Genomic DNA, 21609 nt, shown 5'->3' on the forward strand with positions numbered 1-21609 from the left:
TTTTATCTGTCTACATATCAACTAATCTAATACAAAACCAAAAGGCTGTTAAAAATATTTTCCTGTGTGCACTGGCTAATTTGACAGAAATGCAGTATGTGCCCACATGTGTTCTAACCCAACTTGCACTAGACAAATTCAGTAATGACGATTTTGTGGAACAAGAATGAGCTGAAGGTGGCATCCAGGCTCCATTACCACATGACAGATGCACTACCAGGATCCAGGCAAGAAACAAGAGAGGGACATAAGTCTGGACAAACAGGAAGAGTTTTTGTTTTAGCCCCTGTTGAACTGGAACTTTTTACAATATGTTCTTGGAGAGGTGTCTGAGTGATTTTAGTTTAGGAGGAGCAAGACTGAAGTAAAGAAGCAGAAAATAGCTTGACCTCATGGTTAATGGATTTGAGATATCCAAGCCTGAATAAGGCATTGCAATGTACCTTGTGGTAAAAACACTTAGAATAGAAGGATTTAATCAATTGAGAATAGAGCAGTTTGTTTCTTAGCAACACAGGTCACCAAGAATACATCCCTCCACTCATATAATTGTTTTCCTATTGAATACAGTTAAATTTAAGTTTTCAATTTCTCCTTTCAAATATTTAAAGTGTGCAAGTTTACATGACAGAAAAGATCTGGTTAGCACAGCTACAGTAATCTTCCATCTTCGAGAACAGTGGAGCTGAAAATGTAAAGAAAATTCTTGTGGGGTTCGGGTTTTTTTGGGAGGCTTTTTTTTGTTTGTTTGTTTAGTTTAGTTTCCAAACACCCAACAAACAATCAAAAGTGTTCTCCAGCTGTCCGACCCATATTTGTCACTTTAGCCCTGGGAAGTCAAAAAACCTATGAATTCTACTGCTTTCAGAAGAAAATGTAGAATGTGTAATCTGAATTATTTTCCTCCGGACTGCATATTAAATAACTAATAAAGAAAATTGCAATCTTTGAAAGTATGCACTGAGACAATATCAATTTTCTATGATACTAAAATAGTGCAGTGATAAGTGAGATATAGTAGGTCTAATAAAATATCCAGTTAAGCAAAATAAGAGCATTTGGTAAATACTGCTTGTGCTTTAGTCTCCTTGTTTTGAAGTTAAAAAAAGCCTAAAATCCAAAATTTTCTGTAAGCTTGTGAAAACCTATTTTTAATAAAATATTGCCTATGCAAAACTATTAATGACTAACTATTTGCTCATTTCAGTTGTGAGAAAACTATTATTTACACAGGTGATTGAACCACACAAAATTTGCATATTGCAGATGTAAGGCAGTGAAGAGACTAAGTGGCTTTTCAAAAATGACAGAATGTTTAATGTATTGCTAGAAAGAGGGTTTAGTCTATACAGACTCTAGGCACCTTACATTATCAATGCTCTGTGAAATCACTGTTATAAAATACTTTACACATTTTAAAAATAATGTCAATATACAACCAAACCATTAATTAGCCATTTCAAACCTTCATGATGCAGAAGCAGAAGTCTCATCTAGAAGTGAGACTTTCATAAGAAATACAACTATATTTAGAAAGACAGCTAATATTATTAGACAAAGAAGTACCTGTAGGAAAGACCCAGAGTTAATTATTGGAAATTCTGAAACAGATGACAACTGCAAACACAGTTTTATTTGCATCATGTATTTTACATCCATACCAGATTAAAAAAAAAATAAATCTATAGTTAGGAAAGGAACTTAATTTTATAAATACCTTCAAAAACATCAGCTAAAACCCACAGAAAATAATAACTACAAATACTTAAAAAAGGATAGTGACTAATGTGACAAACCTGATTTTAAAATTCTTTAAAAAGAATGACCAACGAATAAACAATAAAGATTTCAAGTTCACTCCTTTTGGAGGCTCGCACATATTGGGTAAAATAAAAGCAAAAGCAAAGTTAAGTGGATATAAGGCTTTCTGCAACAGAAGAATCAGAAAGAGGAAAAGACACTAATTAATCAAAATGAATACAAGCATACTCAGGGTTAGTTCATGTTTAACAAGATACATTGCAGCTCATGTTTACACGCCCTCTAGAAGAACACCGAATCCCTAAATTCTTACAGTCATATTCATGTAAGAGTGAAGATATAAATGATGTTAAAATATATTTTTACTAATGTTAATGTATGGAAAACAGTGTTAAAAACCAACTTACAAATAAAATAACATGTTGATGTTGATCACAATTGCTATTTTATTACAGTCAGGACCTTAACTGAATGGCTTTCCTGGCATCTATGGTGGCAGAATGCCTCTTGCCAGCTGACTCAAGTGGTCACAAGAACTATGAACACCCCTTTCAATTATGAGCTACTCAGGATTACAAATACATCTCCCTCTTGTCTTTAAACAACATATTTATGTCCTACCTACTGCAGAGTGAGCTCTACCATCCTAGTTTGCCAAGAAATTCCTCTGAAAATTCTACTGTCAATTTCCTTAAATTATTAGAAATGCACTCTAATCAGATCATAACACAGATCAGTTGAAAGATGTTGATATTCTACTTGCAAGGCAGATTCTCTGCTAATAGTATGTTAATACAGATACTGAACGGAAACTTGCCAGCCTTTTCTGATTCACACAGAGAATGAAATGTTTCTCTTCTCCTAAGAACTCTGTATTTGATATTGCCCTATATTCTCTAATCTTATATCTCAGAACTTGTAGATTTATTTTCTGTGAGATCATTTCTTTGGCTGGATCCACTAGTGAATAGAATGCCCCCCACATCATTGGGAGTTAAACATTGAAATCATACTTCAACAGCTCCAAAAGAATTGAATGATTTAAACCACAATCAAGCACATAACATGTTTATAAAACTGCAGCCAATAACAACATTTGCTTGTTAAACATGTGTATATATTAAATGCTGAAAACATTGTAAAACCATTAGGTAACTGTAAAAAAATAATAAGCAGTCTTACAACGTCAGGCTTAGGTCAGCTGAAATTATTTGTGAAAGTATTACAAATCTAGGAATTTTAGCTGGAAAAGTAATGAAGTAAGGTTTCATTTTATATTTTCTTCAAAACAGCTTTTCTGTACTAAATTAACTTCAATTTTAAAACAAAATTGAAATTTTCATAATGATTGGATTTTAGTCAAAACAAAGCATTTCTAAAAATACAGAAAACAGTAAATTTTCATAATCTACAAAGGAAGAAACAGAGATAAAATGGTTAAATGACCTACAGGATTTCACACAGTCAGGAGCTTGGGCAGGAGAAGAACTCGTTTCACACTTCTTGTTTCAAAAACTCCATAGATTCTTCCAGCCTCCAGTATCTGAAAGGAGAGTTAAGCACCGGTTAAGAAGGGAGCAGTAGTACAGGCACTAAAATCAGAAAGAACATTTTCCATTTCCTAAAACCCAGTGTAGCTTTCAGCATTACAGAATGTATTCTTTAATGTGATGGTGACAGATTTTTCTTTCTGTCATACTTAATGATGCCCTGTCAAGTGTGTTCAGGTAATTACCAGAAGTCTAATAGCAAAATGAATCCCAAATTGCCAGCATCTCCACATATGTGTCATACAAGTTTTCAATCACTGTAGCTCCAATTTTGACTTATCAAAGTTATCCTTCATTACAGCAACAATGTTAAGACATGCAAGTAATTTCCACTAATCTTAATTGTTTTACACTAGTAATTCATGTTTAACTACTTTATACTTTTCCAATAGGACAATATTTTTTTGGATTGCATAGTTATAAAGACATTGCATAATTTGTCCCTTTTCATTAAAAGAATTAAATTTTACAATATGGCAGCACATTGTACAAGGAAATACAGACATCTACTGATATCTTTTGACATCACCTTTCTCCCAGTAAAGTAAGTCTTCTAAAACTAGTGCTATCAGAGTCTCAAACTCTTCAGTGATGGGATATGCCAATTAAAATTTGTAAAATTTTATCATCCTTCTAGATGCGAATGGAGAAATAAAATCTACTTGAAGTCTTACAAAGTCTGTGAAGTGTGACACAAATCAAGCAACTGTCTCTGGTTAATGGAATTAATAGTTTTAGAAAACATTAACTTAGAATAAGTCAATGGATTTAAAACTCGAGTTTCAGTCGATGGTTCAATTTCTGAGTGGAAAACAGTGACGAGTGGCATTTCTCAGGGGCTGGTGTTGGGACCAGCATTATTTAACATCTTTGTTGGCAACATGGACAGTGGGATCGAGTGCACCCGCAGCAAGTTTGCCGATGACATCAAGCTGTGTTGTAGTTGACACACTGGAGGGAAGGGATGTGCCATCCAGAGGGACTGGACAGGCTGGAGAGGTGGGCCCGTGTGAACCTCACCAAGTGCAAGGTGCTGCACATGGGCTGGGGCAATCCTAAACACAAATACAGGCTGGGGGATGAGTGGATTGAGAGCAGCCCTGTGGAGGACTTGGGTGTATTGTCAGATGGAAAACTGACTGTGAGCCAGCAACGTGTGCTTGCAGCCCAGAAAGCCAACCATGTCCTGGGCTGCATCAAGAGAAGTGTGGCCAGCAGGTCAAGGTAAGTGATTCTCCCCCTCTACTCCACTCTCATGAGACCCCACCTGCAGTGCTGTGTCCAGCTCTGGGGCCCCCAGCATAAGAAAGACATGGACCTGCTTGAGCAGGTGCAGAGGAGGTCACAAAGATGACCAGGGGGCTGGAGCACCTCCCCTGTGAGAACAGGCTGAGAGAGTTGGGGTTGTTCAGCCTGGAGAAGAGAAGGCTCTGGGGAGACCTTATAGCGGCCTTCTAGTACTTAAAGGGGCTACAGGAAAGATCGGGAGGGACTCCTCATCAGGGAGTGTAGATAGAGGACAAGGGGTAACAATTTTAAACTGACAGAGGGTAAATTTAGATTAGATAAATTTAGCTTAGATATAAGGATGAAATTCTTCACTGTGAGGGTGGTGAGACACTGGCACAGGTTTCCCAGAGAAGCTGTGGCTGCCCCCTCCCTGGCAGTGTTCAAGGCCAGGCTGGACGGGGCTTGGAGCAACCTGGGCTGGTGGAAGGTGTCCCTGCCCATGGCAGGGGGGGTGGGACTAGGTGAGCTTTAAGGTCCCTTCCAATCCAAACCATTCTATGATTCTATGAAATATTCTTAATACAATGAACACCTTTCAACACAGTGCAGCAAATCTATTACAATTTCCTGTTAAGAAATAAGAAAGTTTCAACAGTATTAAACATCTTGTGTATTTTTTCTTTTTCAGTATTAAATAATTCAATGAAATTCCGTGCCATGAAATTTATAGCAATTTCAGTGCTGTTAACTTAAAAAAACAAATAGGTTATCTTGACATTATTAGTTAAGCAGTATCCAATGTTTGGAAAGCCCAGGAATATAGCATTATATGCGCCAAACAACTCTCTTTACTAGGCATTATATTATTACCTGAATATACTCAAAGAATTATTAGTCAAAACAAATTTGAGGACAAAGTGTGCCAAAATGATTAAGATTGAGAGAAAGAAAGAACAACAACAACAAAAGTATATTTTTTAATTTTATTTTTTTAATTCTAGAAATGTTAAACAAAAATAGGTGGTAGCCTGATAAATATTCAATAATCATTGAATATGTGTTTGCTGGTCAAAAGTTTTCACATTAGTTGCAATGAGAAATAGGGTACATCACTAAGAATGGAAAATAATTTAAAGAACTATTTTAGATTATATCCTGCTCATTTTGCAGAATTCTTAGACCGCGGTAAACCCGTGTATTTACTACACACTACTTTACCATTCAGCTTTTCAACATGCAGTGACAGCTGATGCAACTCAGTGGTTATTCACTTCCATGTATTAACCAACTAAGAACAACTTTCTAATTAGGTTTTTGTATATTTCTGTTTTCCTGTTTATTATTGCCTTCTAGGTTCATAGTTTCTGGTACTTCCTTTTCAGCCTTTCAGAAATGTCAAATTAACAGACTACAGTCATAGTTCAGTGATCTTAAATGATATAAAATACCTAATGAAAAATATAAACACATATGAAAGATTAAAAAAAAAATCCAAAGACAAAAAACACTAGCCATAAGATCTGAAAGACTGAAGCTAATGTATCTTCCAACAATACATTTCCTTCTTACTTCAGTCTTCTGAATGTTACTGCATAGAGAAGATCACCCCTTCCTAAGCAGACGGATAAAAATATTTATAACTGGTTAGTAACCATGTCATTTATAAGAAGTTGGGTGGATCTAAAGGCAAGACACACAATGAGAAAGCATACAATGTATTAAGACATTACAGCATTCACAACATAAGGAATAAGTTAAATTTTAAGCATATTTAGGAAAAAGAAAGTCTTATTACTCCTATAAGTTAATCACAATAGGCATAATAAGGAAATACATCATTTTCATGATCTCTTTGCCTAGACTGTTCTATTTTAATCTCCACAACCAATATAAATCTATCTGTTACCCCTTTTCCTCTGTGCTCCCACCTCAGTTTCTGTTTACATCCTTTCAATCTGTCTAGCAAACTCTAGTTTCTCCATTCTTCCAATCTCTACCAGTGTGGCCACTCTCTCAGAAAAATAGAGCTTCTATTCCTCTGGAAAAGAAAATTTTGACTCAGTCTGCTTCAAGATTAATCACATCAGCTAAGCCATGTCATTCTGATGGCTAACAGTCAAATTTCTATCACAATCATACACTTGGAAGTGTAATGATGACTGATCTGTGCAATTCACCCACAAACTCTCACTATTTGGTTTACCTCTTGTGACATAATTATGAATGCAAATCATACTATCTGCAGAGACAAAGATGCACAGTCTTTCTCATTCCTGTCTTAAAGGCAGTACAAGCTCAAAGCAACCCAGAATTCAATGAACAACAAATAATCAAAGATTTTGTTATTACATGTGCAAAACTTCCGATTACTCTGCCTGGTGTAGAAAACCTTTGCTGCATATCAAGATTCAGTTGCTGGCACAGCTAAAATAGCTTCTTTTCTCTGAACCATACATCAGTATCACCAGTCCTCTGGGAAAATGATACAGGGATTAGAAGCGTATCCACCTAACCACACTTCATAGTAATTGTGCTTTCAATATTTATGATATCGGCTTCCAAAAAACCACATTCACTAATTTGGTAGATGAACAACTTACCTGACTTTGTGGCCAAACAATGATAAAAGTCTAAGCAATTCTGCTGCCTTTCAGTTCAGTCCTCAATAACTTCTCCATGGAAGAAGAGGATGTCAATGTAAATTTCCATGAAGATCTTGTTATGTCACTTGAGCTTCCTTTTTAGCTCCCTATGGTTGGGTCCATATTTATAGTCAATTTCATAAGCTCTCAAAAGCTGATGTTGAATATTCTCAATAAAAACTCTTGCAAAATATTGTCCAGATTGTATCTATCAGCAACTGATTAGAGGATTTTAATTTTCAAATGTAGTCAACTTCATTTAACTCATTTGTTACATTTTAAAGAATGCTGATTGCAAACTATATCTGTTGTTTAAGATGTTACAGTTAGTTTCTACCATCTTGAGACAACACATGAAAACCAAATGTGTTACTGCAAAAAGTAATGAAACGAGTAATGTCATTAATGTATTATAGTTAGATGAAAAACTGCATATCAATGAAGAGCTCTGGAAAAATTAGGCCAGGATGAGGAAAGATATAAAATACAGTCAAGAAATGCTAGGTTGAAAAATACTTTCCTTTCAAATGGGAGACTAACAAAGCTGATGGAAAAGGTGCATCTGTTTGATTCATAGTCAAATCTATCATAAAATGCACATAAGAATTTAATATTAGAACTGATTCATATAAGTTTAACTGCCACAAAGCTTTAGCCCAATTAATATCTGAAAGGCAGCTGACTATCTACAGATCACTACTGATATGATTAGCATATCAATAATTTGTACTAAAATCGCCAGAGAGGATTAAATTACACAACTGCTCTATGTTCCCTTTTTCATTCTGTTGTTACTCCAAGTAGACTTAAAGAAGGCAAAAGAGAGGAGTTGAATTTAGGAATAAAGCTATGGTTATATAAAGTAAACTGTTACATAGAATATGAACCATATAAACCAAAATAATTGTTTTACACACACCTATTCAGAATTTCATTGTTTATAAAATAACTCTTTCTTGGTACATTCATTTCATCATCTAGATGATATACTCCATAATGCTTTGTAAGTCTCCAGAGGCAGCTGCTCAAGACATAGTGTACCCATATTTTGACACATCTCTCTAAAATCCAGATCAAATACTTCAGGTACTGTGATCGTCATCATGATGCTTTCCTATTTTCAGGTTTGTTTTTGACTCCATAATTACAAAGTTAACTTTTTCAGGTCACTGAATCTCAGCTGATTCCAAGAACAAATTCTGACTCATCACATATGGTGAAGTTTGAAGTGCAGCAGCAACAAAACTCCTCTTACCAGTCTATACCTTACTCACACACCCACACCTGGCTATTGATTCTCTGTTATCAGTTATGAAAAAGCCAGTCTTAATCCCGACCAGAATTTTCAATTTAACTCACATCACAGGACACCAAGTGCTCTATAAACAAAACAGCACTCAAAGCCATTTAGACCTGACCACAGAGTAACAAAACACCATCTACTTTGCTTGGCTAGAGAAGGAATGAGGGGAGTCAATATAAACGCCTTGTACTGGAACTGGATTCTGTATCCAATTATTTATCTTTCCGTTCTGGGGCTGCATGGCTTTGGATGTCAAACAGGAAATACTACTTCCAATGACTGAGAGAGGGTGGGCATGGTGGGCAGGAAACAGTCACTTTGCTTAGTGTGTAAGGGGTACTAATTCTGCCTTTCAGGCTCACAGGAGGGTAACTCGATAGTCTTACAGGTATACTATTACTTAAGAATTTAGAAAAGGCTCATTTTTTATGACTGTGTCTGCAGCAAGATTTCCCTTGATTTCAAAATCATGTACCTCTCTTCAGAAAAAAACCAACAGCATCAATTATTACAATGTTCACACCATCTCTTAGAGCAGGTTACTGTTCCTCATACACAGTTAAATTACTCAGTACCAAGTCATTTATCATACCAACTTACTAACTTAAATTATTTAAAAGACAGTAGAGTATACTATTTCTTTCCTAATATCAATACAATTTTATTTAAAAAGTTGGAGAATAAACAAACAGACCTTTATGCCAGTTCCAAATGAGTTTTCCATCTCCAGTATTATCATTCTTTCCTCTTTTGACAATGACTACGGTTAAAGTGAAGATAAAGATCTTCTCACAGGGCCAAGAAAAGTAATTGCAAGTTGCATCATGTCAATCCCATTTTCATTTTTTCAAATATGTTTTTTAAAGTATGTCTTTCTTATGCACTAAGCAAAAGCCATGAAGTAAGATAGTAATGATGAATATTTTCTCACAACTTTAGAGATTTATAGAGATAGCTTCATAGAGAAGGGGTAATACTATGTATGTGTATACATGAGATATATGTTTACATACATATAAAAAGATATAGTAATTAAATTTTAGTCTGAAATATAAGAAAAAAAAGATATATGTGATCTACTAATCTAAGTATTTAGTTTCTATCCAAGTGAGAAATAGGTAATACACAAGAAGGGGCAGAACAGGAGAGCACTAGACTGATTTCTCTTAAAGTTTAATTTCTTTTAAGAAAACATCGTACAGTCTAACATAGAATTAAAGAATATTGCTTTAAACGACTGTAACACCAGATCAACTTTCAATGCTGTAAGCCAATTTAATATTAAGTGTTCAGAAGACATGCCTGAATTAAGAAATCTTGGCATTTACTGTATCTAGCAGAAAGGACAAAGAATGATGAAACTCTAACAAACATATTAAAGTTAAGACTAAAGAAAAGGTTATTGGGCAAGAACAGCAAAGCAGCAAAGTTCAGGTAGCAACAAATATGGTTTACACCTGCTAGCTTAAGTTGTGGTGATTTCCAGAGTTTGCCCCTCAGTTAAATGATAGACCACATCATATTTTCATAGGGACAATAAAGTAAGTGGGTAGCTCAGTATCCAGTTATGGATAGAACGCTGAGAAATAGTCTCAAGTGATATTAACTTATGAGCTGCTACAAATAAAACATATTTAAAGTCGAATGCTAAACTAAGAAGGAAAGAAAAAAACCCCTCAAACTAGAAAAATGCTTTTAATCTTCAGCTCAACATGTTATAAGGCATCATCCTCTCTTGTGTTTAAATTCTATCATAAATGGATTTCTGAGTCATGGCAATGCAATAAACAGTAATTACTAGCAATAACTATAAATTACAATGTAGAATTTTCTCCTCCAACTAAACATATAGTCTGCCTATACAAGCCATCAAGGGACCACACCTGTCACAAATGAGATCCAGTATACTGATACAATGTGAAGTCAGACTGGTTCCTAATGATTTAGCAGCTGGCATTCCATTGCAAGGACTAGTAGTTTTTGTCCCAGAATTTGATTTATTTTCTTTAAAAAATAAGCATAAACCAGACCTACCATATAGTGGATTAAATAACAAGTCCCCAGTTTAGAAAAAAAATCGTATTTATTACTATACCAAATTTGAAATTCTGAATAAAAAATACTAAATTGTGTAAGAACAGAAACAAAACTGTTCACATATATAAGAAAAAGAATTCCAAGCTTACAACTTGATTGAAAGTAAATCTTAAAATAAAAAAAATCAGTGGTAGAGTACTCTATCCAAAGTATTAAAGGAAAAGAAAATCCTAAGTCCTTTAAGTACATTGCATTGTAGATCAAAAATAAATTACTATATACCTGTTCTGTCCAGGAGCTACAACAGTATAAACAGAGGTCTTACTGGGGCATGAAAAACATAGCCAAGTTAATCCTCTAAGTCCGTGTGGCTGCTGTATATAAAAGGTAAACTTAGTCATCTTTCCACCACAAATTACTCATCAAGTCCTTTCTTAGATTTTTAGATTACCAGTATTTTAAGGATTGAGCAAGGATATCACATTTTCCATCTAAGCAAACAGCTCCTACTTTCTCTAATTCTCTTTTCTCTCTCAAAACACTTTTTTTTTCTTATTGCTTATGAATGGACTCTGAATTAAAAGTCCTGTGCTTCATCTATTTTATTATTATGATTGGTTTGTTCTACAGCTTCACACTTAAGATTGTAGCCAAAATGGTGATTTTTTTCTTAAAAAAACCTCAAAAATATTAACCAGAACCTCTTCCTCTAATTTTCTGCACATTCAGGTTTACTAGTCATTGTTTGTTTTCTTTGGGAAAGTGGCATTTTTATTTTGTAAAGCATGTCCTATCCAGAAAAAATTGCTTTAAAGAATTGCTTCAATAAGGGTTGTGTAATGTCTATCCAGAACCCAATTATTAATGATTTTATCTTACTGCTTTACACACTTGCTGGATTGAAAGTGTTGAAATATTTCCAGCATATTTCAGCATGCATACGTTTCATACTCTGTAATGAAATTTATTACACATCAGCAGTGTATGAGAACGTAGCAATAAGTCCAGGTTCAGTAAGCCATTTGATAGCATATTTCTGTTTATCTTAACAAAACTGTATGTTAGAAAAGAATGTGGTCAACTTATTTACTGTAATATACATGCCTTTTTAAGTTTAAATTATATCTTGTTCAATAATGACAATATTTCACAAGATCACCTACGATAATGACATTTTAGGGCCTTAAGCTTAACTTCTTTGAGCACAAAGTTAAATCTTACACATTTTTTTAATGTAAAGTTATTATTTTCTTCTAGTTGCTGTAAATCAGCAGATTGTTGAAATGCTGATGACAGGACTTGCTAGACTTCCTAACACTACGGTAAAATTATTCCCTTAAACTCACACATTCTTTCTTTTGTGGAAGTGTCCTATATAGATTAGGAGTTTTACTTACATTGCCAAGACCTGATGTAAAACTCATAATATGAAAACTTTGTGGAAAAAGAATAAGTTTTACAGACTGCTTAAAATGTAGAATAATTTTAGGCCTTCTAGTATTTCTAAAATATGTAATAAATACAAAAGGAAATGGAATCTGAACTGAGTAAAGCAGAAAAAATTCCCTTTTCAGTAACAAAATTTGACAACATAGAAAGAAGAGGAGTAGTAGAAAGAAGTGTAAAGGACAGTGAGCTGGTCTTGCACAGGAGAAAACAAATGTTGATAAAATTAAAGACTGTGTCCTTCTTGAGTACTCTCAAACTCGCACAAACAGCTGTCAATAAAAATTATAGTAATATCAGTTGAGTAAGAAGGAGGAAGTAAAGAACAAACCAGAGCTTGGAGATGTATTAAGAAGATTCAGCTAGGGTCTGAAACAGAGCTTCTCACAGAAGTACAGTGGTTTTTAAATTACTTTTATTTTTAGGAATTTTGCCCTTTCACACAATGGGGTTTTAACAATTACTATATTTTCCCCCAGCACTATTCCAGAGAATTACAATTACAGTGTTAAGAATCTAAACAGAACATATATGAAGTACATACTACACCTGAATACTTAGAATATTGGGCTAAATAATGTTAGCAACAGGAATATTGTGGCATAATATCTACAGTTCTTTTAAGAAGTTCTTTATATATACAAGGACAGTGCATGCAAAAGAGGAAAGTCAGTAATTTAGAAATTTGCCCTGTCCCAATTCCCCCTTTTTATGTTTCAGTTTGGAATACGACCTTAGAAACCGAGACAGGTCTTTCACAACTACATGAAACTAGTAGAGAGACAATTCTGTCACATGACGCCAGTAAGACAAGTTCAGCATAACATTGTGATAAAGAAGGTAACGATAAGTTTCTTATCAGGGTAACTGGTAAGCAGCAATGCCTTGAGATAGGATTAATTTCTGAAAGTCAAAGATGGATCATCATTACAAGTCAGCATAAATTTCTAAATGGCATGATTAAAAGCTATGGCCAATACACCTGAACTGCCTCCCCATTTAACCCAGGCAGTTATATAGTGAACAGGGAAGTGAACTCAACAGATTTACAGAATTCTCTAAGAATTTCTGTTAAGCTTTATCATTGTCTCTTACTTTTCTACCACATGACTGAAGACACAATTAGATACAAAGCCCCAATTCCAAAGTGTTCTTTCATTTAAGTGACAATCACACCACCAAATAGCTCTTGCTAAGGCAAATTGTAATTACAAACTCTTTATACAGATTTTGAATCTCCATTATTTAGTAATTACACCATTTATGTTTCCATTATTTGTCCTTAATTTCTTGTAGTCTATTGCCATGCAAAACATACATTTTTTTCTACTTGTTAAATTTCCACATTACAGACTGGTCTCATAAACCATGGCTGAACCACACCTGCATACTCTGAACACTGTAAGGGATCCTCCCTGAAAATGAATGATCAACAGCTAACAACTTCACTAGTGAGGATATCTTCATCATAAACAATGCACAAGCTATAAAATAAAAATGGATCATCATATTCAGCTCAAAGATGAAGGGAAAAAATGAACAACATTTAAAAGTTTCTGTTGTGTAACACAGTCATAAAGTATAATAAATTACAAAGCTCAACAAAAGATTAGTTACTGAAAAACTATACCTCTGTAGCAGCTGCTGATCTATATGCTGACACATTACACACAGAATGGAAATATCTACTTTTAATCTTACAAAAAGGTTGTAAATAGTAGCTCACAAACACAGAACTGATGGGGACTATTATCTAAATATCAAAAACTACCATAAGAAAACAATGTTACTTACTCTAGTTCACAGAAAGTCAGTCAAATCTCCTATACTCATTCTCTTCTCTGCATAAACAAGTTGATGGATGATAAATTCAAAAGACAAATGTAATGGAACAGAATGGAACAGAACAGAACAAGAATGTTTGGAACAGATCTACAAAATGTTTGAAAAAGCTGTATTTATACAATTATTCAAATTGCAAAAATATGTCATGAAGGAAGAAAATATTACTAAATCAAAGAATTACATTTAGAATTCAGAAAAAGGTAATTATTTTGTTTTCATTAAAATAAGTGACTATGGGAAAGAAATTGCATTGCAGCAGTAAGAAAGCAATCATTAGTTTTTTGTTTATTAGTGGTCTGAAACACTGAACTTTGTGCTTGAAAAAGAGCTTTCAAAATCACTGGATGTTTTAAAACAATATTTGAAAGCATATACACACATGATTGCACACTCACACACAATCTATACATAATTTTCTTATGAATCTTACAGGTTTCTGTAAAGCTGGGTGTAATGAGGCAGATGGAATAGAGTTTAATTTCCCAAAATGTCCTTTAATTTTCTGAGTTGCTGTGGGATGGTTGCGACCACAAAGACCACTAATAAATGTTTTTCTGTCTTAACATATCAAAGCAAAGCAAACTTAATTCCTTAGCTTTAGACACAAATGATAAGATAATCAAATCTTGAAACAATTGAACAAAAATTCATATGAATTTAATTGCTGCACTGTCAGACTTTGTTTTTATGGGTCTTTCAGAAAGCAATGACAATGTTGCAAGTTCATTTATTTACTTCCTGGTTATGTTTGCCAATCCTGGGCTTTCCATATCTGGTTTCTCTCTCACCATGGAACAGAAACTGTTAAAAACAGTCCTTAAAAGAGATTGTTGAACAGAGGTTCCCGAGGCACCTAATCACAGGAAGGAATTGCATAATTCCAGGAACAGAATGGTATGAGTCTTGGGTTCCACGTACCATACTAGGCAGTAACTTACTAAATTTTTTTTGGATGGCCTATGCATATAAATGAAACTAATTGATACTGTATAAGCAGTGAAGTCTGACATGTACACTTATTCCTTGTTTCAAAATTAAAACTATTGTTCTGTGCTTCACCTGGCCCATTCAAGTAATATCATGCATTAATCTGTAAACCCCCCCCCCAAACACACACAACAAAAAAAACAAAACCAAAGGACAGAATTTATTTGATTTAAAATAATTTAATAAACAGTATGCTGCACTTGCCTTCTATAGGCTTGGGCCTTTTCTTATTCCAAACATGATGAAAAAAACCTATGCCCTCATAGGAAGCAAAAATATATGCATAAATCTTTGAACCTTTCTCTAAATGGAGGATAAGGACTACTCTGTTGCTTCTGATCTATGCAGAATATATGGGTTGTGTGTCTCCAGTAGAAATGAGCTTTAGTGAAAGAATTTTCTGTTGCCATCCAAAGATAAACTGACTGAAAGATAGAACAAGTCAACTTCCTTTACATATTTTATTATCTACCATGCAGAATTCTTGATACAGAACATGTGACAATTTTCATTTTTAAAATAGAAATAAAATAATGTCTTAAATAGCTAATGAGCAGCAAGAATTCTGTTCAAGGTTATTCTAAAACTTCAAATTCTCTACTAAATATGATTTCAAAAAAGAAGAAATCCACCAGTGACTTACTCGTACTCATATAAGAAAACATTTAATATCAGTAACTACCCACTCTTATAACTGCAGTTCAAACAGCTGTTTTGAATAGTGCAGCCTGAGCATCTGTATTTGGTATGGTAAAAGAGAAGTAACAGTATGATGAGAGGTAAAACAAGAGAAAGGGCGGAACGTGCTTTACTCTAGTCTTAGGGGTTTTTTTTAAGCTGCATAATGACCAGTTGGTTTTGTGTATATCTGACAGTCCAATCATGATTTTGCTTGGTTTTAATTTTAAATTTCATTCATAAAACATTTCTCTGGGATAAAGCAGTACAACTACCATGCCTCTCTGAAAAGAATTTAAAAACTGTAATTTGAAAAAACACTAAGTTGTTTAGAGAGGCATGCGCCAAACATCTATATGACAAATGACTTTCAAAGTACTTCCACAAAAGGGAATAGTTGGAGGGTTTTTTGGCCTACCACTCTCCACATGACTCAAATGACTCAAATGGCCCCAAAATTCTTGCCATTAAATCTCAAAAGCAATTCTAACAGTTTCTACCATCACTCTGGAGAATAAGGAGAAAAGAGAATGATCAGAGTTGTTACAGTAAAAATTTCAGTACTTTGAAAACAAAATGAGCACATGGGCCTTAGTAGGGAGGAAGGATTAGGGCAGTAGAAGAAAGACACATCATCAGCTGTGAAGACTTGAGGAAAATTAAGAAGGAAATAAATGGAAATATATGGGTAAGAATAATTCTGACTGCAGGAGAGAATAAGAATCAATAGAGCAAAAAGAGCTGAAAATAGAAGTAAGTGGTAGGACAGCTGAAGAAAATAAGATGCAGTGTAGCATACTATTTTAGAGTCTTAGTACTGGTTTGAACATATAGAATTTTACATTGTTACATGATTTGAAGTGATCGATCAGTCATTAAGGAGTCATTGCTCCATACGAATTCCCAACAGTTAAAATTTCTGTCATTTCTTTAAAATGCTTATTTGTGCCACAACTTAAAGCATGAACAGCTGGATGTGGGTTTTTTGCATCTTTCAATAGTGCCTGTGTTCAGTTATTGTATATTAAAAACTTTTTTACAGAATTACACTTATTTTAAGGTAGACAGTTTATTCCCATTTAAATCTTCTAGTCAGATTGCATGTAGTTAAAAAAATTAATAAGACAAAGATATAGTTAAACACAATTGTATTTCAGTAGCCATTAAGCACAAGCACAACAGTATCCCTATCATTATCAGCAACACATACATCCAAGAAGAAAACAAAACATCTATTGGTATCAGTCTGAGAACAAATTTATTCTGGCAAGATGAGAGAAATGCGCAACTTGAAATATAAATCATTATGTTAGAAAAGAAAGTCTACACATATCTTCTCCTTAAAAAATTAATTTCTGTATACTAGCATAATCATGTCATGATTTATCATTAATTTATTGTTAAAAGGAGCCACTGGGAATGTTAGCTCATGTTCTCTTCTTTGTCTAGCTACATCAACATAACTTTAATTTTTTTTAACTATTTACATCATCAGTTTTACCCTAATTAGCTACCAACTGTGGATTAAAGAACAACTGTGAAAGCCTGATGTTCTATCAAGAACATTTCCAATGTACGGTATGCTTGACCCATGTTCTCATTCAGCATAATGAGAACAAGAAGTATCCAAGGCTTTTAAGTGCTGGCATTAGTTGCAAGGATGCTAGCCAAATTCCATCACTTAGTTACATTATGCTTACTTACATTCCCTTTCCACTCCAGAACAGACACACTATTCTTCATTTTATACCTTAAAAACATAATTGAACAGAATTTTTAGTGCACAATAGCTGTCCTATTTCTAAAAGAAAAAGCAGTTGCATTTCAGTAACAGCCAAAAGGATTCCAGTTGCATTATACACATTCTCTAATAGTGCTAGCAAAAAGCTACAGTGAAAGAATATAAGATGAATGGTGCACAGTTAATGAGCATTTATTGAACTTAAAGATAAAATATTAACTGATAAGGCTTTATCAGTATTCCAAATACTGTTCAAAATATATCAGGCCATTGTATATAAAGTAACGCACCCATAAAATGATGAACTCACATTTTGTAACTGTCTGGAAAAGTCTGGTTTTATCAGCTTGATTTGTATCTCACAGAAATACTATGCCAGAGGCTGAAGTCAACAGTGCATAACAAAAATGAACCATCTGAACTTTACTTATTACTTGGCTGCCTTTTTTTTTTTCTTTTAAACAATTAACTGGAGAGAACTTTCAATTGTCCACACCAAGCACACAGCCTTTCTGTGCATTAAAAAATTACTACAAAATAACTGCTCAAACTAGAGATAGAAAAGTGGGAAAGAAGCCCTATAAGAAGTGGAGGCTATTTAGCTTCTTTGTAACTTCCCAGGAAAGAGACAAGGCAAGCAAACAATAAAGAACATAAAATTACAAAAAGATCATACTTAAATATGTTTAGAAACAATCTTAATGATGCAAAACCAAATTCTGGGGTAAAAAAAAGGAAACTCCTGAACCCACACATTCTTTTAACTACACTGTATCAATTTAGTGCTACTCCCATCTGCATGGCTTCAATCTAAATGCAATTTAAGAATTCCAGTACCTCTCCATCTGGCTTTTTTTAATCTTGACTGTATTAAGATGAAATCATTCATCCTAATTAACTCCCCCTTCAGTTTAGTATATTGAACATTTAAAAGTATTTGATTGTCCTTTTGTGCTAAAAGTTTAAGTTACTGATAACAACATTAAGAACTGGATTTTGCCCTGTTATTCTTTATGCATACCACTATTACATTCACTTTATTCAAAACTAACATCCACAAAAGCTGTAGGCTTGATTATGCCATAAGCCCTTTTTTTGTTCTTTGTACATGCAGTTTCTTTTGGGGGGGCAAAAGGAATGAAATGTAATAGATAATCCCTGGCACTTCAATTTCTGTGCTCAACAGACTGCTTCTATTCCTTTGACCATTATAAATACTACCTATAGACAATTTTCTCCTCTTTCAAAGCAAGTCCACAGGAAGACTCATGAAGTTTAAAACAAACAGTTTCAGGTGAAAAATTCAGATGCATTCCACAGCCCAATATTAGTGTCTAAAAGCTGCATTACTCAAAGTACTGTGTCCTGTGGAAAATCAGTTTGGAATTTCCAGGACATTCCATTGGCATTCCTAGTAGAGAAGCAAGAAATTAACAGAACACAGAGTAAATAACCTTATTGTTTAAAAATATTGGTGTTTTCAGCAAGGGTAGAATTAGGGAAACAGTTACCTTGTTGTCTGCAAGTATTTTCTTTTGAACACTCTCTGGACTCAGCTTTCACAGTGCAGAACACAGACATCTTTCCAAGTTCTTAAATTCAGGGGAAAAATTAAGTAAAAATTGATTACTACATTATTCCATCACTACTCAGAATTCTGTAAGAAAGACACATTAATTTATTAAGAGCAAATACAGATTTAGATGAAACAGCAAAACACTACTGAATTTAAATATAAAATTCCACACCTTCCTCACAATTCCAGTTTATCTGAGTAAGATTTGATTACATCCATCTCAGCACATAGAACAACTGATGTTATTTTTTAACAAAATTAGAGGTTTAGAAATCCATTGAATATGATAATGAACTTGAAGGAATACCTTTCATTAAAAAATCTCAAGAAACAGGAAGTACCAGCTTTTCAGAGCTGATGTGGAAAAAAGTTCTAAACATGATATAAATCAGTTCTGGTTTGCATTTTTAAAATCAACATAAAGTTCTGTTAATGACTACTTACAGCAACATTTAACTATATATAAACATAAATACATTTACATTGGTTTCTGGAGCTGAGGAAAAAATTCCACGATGAAGCTAAAATAGATCTGTGCTTTGCACTCTGACATACCAGAGACACACTCTGATGGTAGATGCTCCCATTGCAAACATTGTCATAAGAAAAAACCCCACTAAAATCAAGGTTTTTTTCTTCCCCTGAAGTGTGGCTATTTTTATAACATATACACAAAAATAAAAGGATATAGATATTAAACACATGCCCTGAAAGTACTTCAAGTACTTCCCCTCTCTTGAAGTCTCCTGTTACTTGATTCATTCATATGCCACTAATTCTACAAAGACCTTCTCGAGATACAAATAAGTGGCCAGTTACACAGTTACGCCTACAAAACTCAGTAATTTATTTTGATTTAAAGCACACCCTCTGTAAAAGCACAGCAATTTACTCTGAAGACTTCTAGAGGAACTGAATCCATAACATTCCAATTTGTCTATGTCAACTGTTAATCATTGTTAACTTTTGAAAATTATGGTTAGTTTGTTGTCTGCCTGTCATTAACCACTAGATCCTCTTGTTCCTGTCTCTTCTAGATCTAGTAATCCTTTAGGATTCCGTATTGCACTGAAAGGCACTTGAAAACTTAATTAAATCAACTAGAGATCTTTTCCAGAAGAAACTGGCCAAGTTAAATACCCATGGTATACACTGTGTTTTCTAGATGTAGTTCTCTATCATCCCCATTTTTTAACACACTCTTCAAAATGGGGGCACTGAAACTACACACGATTATTTCAGTGTGATTCTAAAATGAAGATGACCTAATACAAACAAAAGAAGAACAAAAACTTATTTCAGTGTGATTCTAAAATGAAGATGACCTAATACAAACAAAAGAAGAACAAAATCTACTACGAGTGAGGCTGATGTCAAACCAAGCTTGGATCCCCAAACTGTCTTACCGCAGGGCCACAGGAGCAGCTGTATTGGCACACAAATGCTTTGAGTCTTCTTACACAAACATTACTGTTGAAAAACATCCTTGCAAATGTGTAGCACACATTTAAATTGGCAGCGCTTTTTTCAGCAGCTTTTGCTCTCCCTCCCCCTTCTACACAGTGCCAATTGCCAATGTGCAATATTGTGCACATTACTGCACGGTAATTTGCGCCGTTATGTGAACAGATTTGGGAAAATTACGCTGGATTATTTTTTTCCTCTTTTTTCTTTTTCCTGACAGATTGTTTTTCAGCCCAAGAGTCCTCTGCTCTACACCATCTGTGCTAGCACAAGAACAAGCTCAGCAAAGAGCCGCGTCCCGCCGGGGTGGGACGGGGAAGTCGTGATTTAAACACCCATGGAACAAGCAGCTCGACGCGCGGCCACGCAGCCCGGAGCCGGCGGCCGGGGCAGGCAGGGGGCACGGCGGCCAAGGCAGCCCCCACACGGCCCGCCGAGGCCGGCGGTCCTCCCAGAGAGCGCCGAGCGACGGGGGCTACCGCCCGCCCGCCGCTAGAAGGATCCTGCCGCCCCGCAACGCCCCTGGGCTCGGCCGCCCCCTCCGCAGCCCGCGGGCAGCCCCGCGCCCGCCCGCTCCACGCCGAGCGGCCCCGCCGGCGGGGCGGGGGGCGGCGGCTGGGGGGCGGGCGGGGCGGGGGGGGGGGGGGGCGGGCGGCGCCCCGGCGCGCGCCCCTCCGCCAGCGCCCGCGGAGGCGGGCACGCGCTCCTCCTCGCGGCGCGCTCACCTTCCACTCCGTCTCCCCCGCCCCGGCCACACCCGCGACCCCGCCCCGCCCGCGGCGCATGCGCGTCCCACCCTCCTCCACCGCGCATGCGCCGGCCCCGATCGTCGTGGCAACGGGACGCGGTGGCGGGCGGCCGTGAGGACCGCGGCCTCTCGCCGGTCATGTCGGAGATTTTGTGCGAGTGGCTGAACGAGGAGGTGAAGCTCTCCCGGAGCGTGGGTGAGCGGGGTCCCCGCGGCGCTGGGGGGGGGGGCGGGAGCTCGGAGAGCGGCAGTCTTGCCTGTCAGCGCGGGGTCTGCCGCAGGGCCGGGCCTTCCTGCCGCCGGCGGATCTAGGGGTCCCCCGGGGCCCACTCCCGCTGACTGACCGACTGACGAACCCTCCCGCTTCCTCGCGTCCACATACCTCCTCAGGTACATTTTTAATGTTCATGTGCAAGGCGGTGATTTTCGAGCTGAAGCTAGTTTGCCTCAAGGCGCAAGCACTCTCAGGAGGTATGAGGATCTCAGGCTTCATCTGCTAATAAGGGCTCCAGAGGATAAATACATTTTAATATGTTTGCAAAGCAGTGCTTTGTTTTGAATGGCAGGTGTTGTGCTGGCTTTGGAAAAGCATTTGTTCTGC

General features: G+C 36.1%; 2 protein-coding genes across 6 annotated transcripts in view; one reads left to right on the forward strand and one right to left on the reverse strand.

Moving 5' to 3' along the window:
* PRLR (prolactin receptor) overlaps positions 1 to 20317 on the reverse strand; it is a 149333-nt gene extending 129016 nt beyond the window's left edge. For 3 of the 5 annotated variants that reach the window (XM_074931819.1, XM_074931823.1, XM_074931824.1), the window contains exons 1-5: positions 20203 to 20317; positions 18732 to 18812; positions 17184 to 17229; positions 13764 to 13810; positions 3212 to 3304 (exon numbers count right to left, since the gene is read on the reverse strand). The gene's annotated coding sequence lies outside the window, so the exon portion shown is untranslated. The remainder of the gene's footprint in view (positions 1 to 3211; positions 3305 to 13763; positions 13811 to 17183; positions 17230 to 18731; positions 18813 to 20202) is intronic. The other 2 variants (XM_074931820.1, XM_074931821.1) reach the window with 2 other exon arrangements.
* Positions 20318 to 21107: 790 nt separating this feature from the next.
* The window catches only part of SPEF2 (sperm flagellar 2), a 65233-nt gene continuing 64731 nt past the window's right edge, over positions 21108 to 21609 (forward strand). Inside the window, 1 exon segment of the mRNA XM_074932681.1 lies at positions 21108 to 21204. Coding sequence (XP_074788782.1) covers positions 21147 to 21204 — 58 coding nt within the window. The 5' untranslated portion in view covers positions 21108 to 21146.

This window comes from Athene noctua, chromosome Z (genome assembly GCF_965140245.1).
Source record: "Athene noctua chromosome Z, bAthNoc1.hap1.1, whole genome shotgun sequence".
NCBI classification, from domain to species: Eukaryota; Metazoa; Chordata; class Aves; order Strigiformes; family Strigidae; genus Athene; species Athene noctua.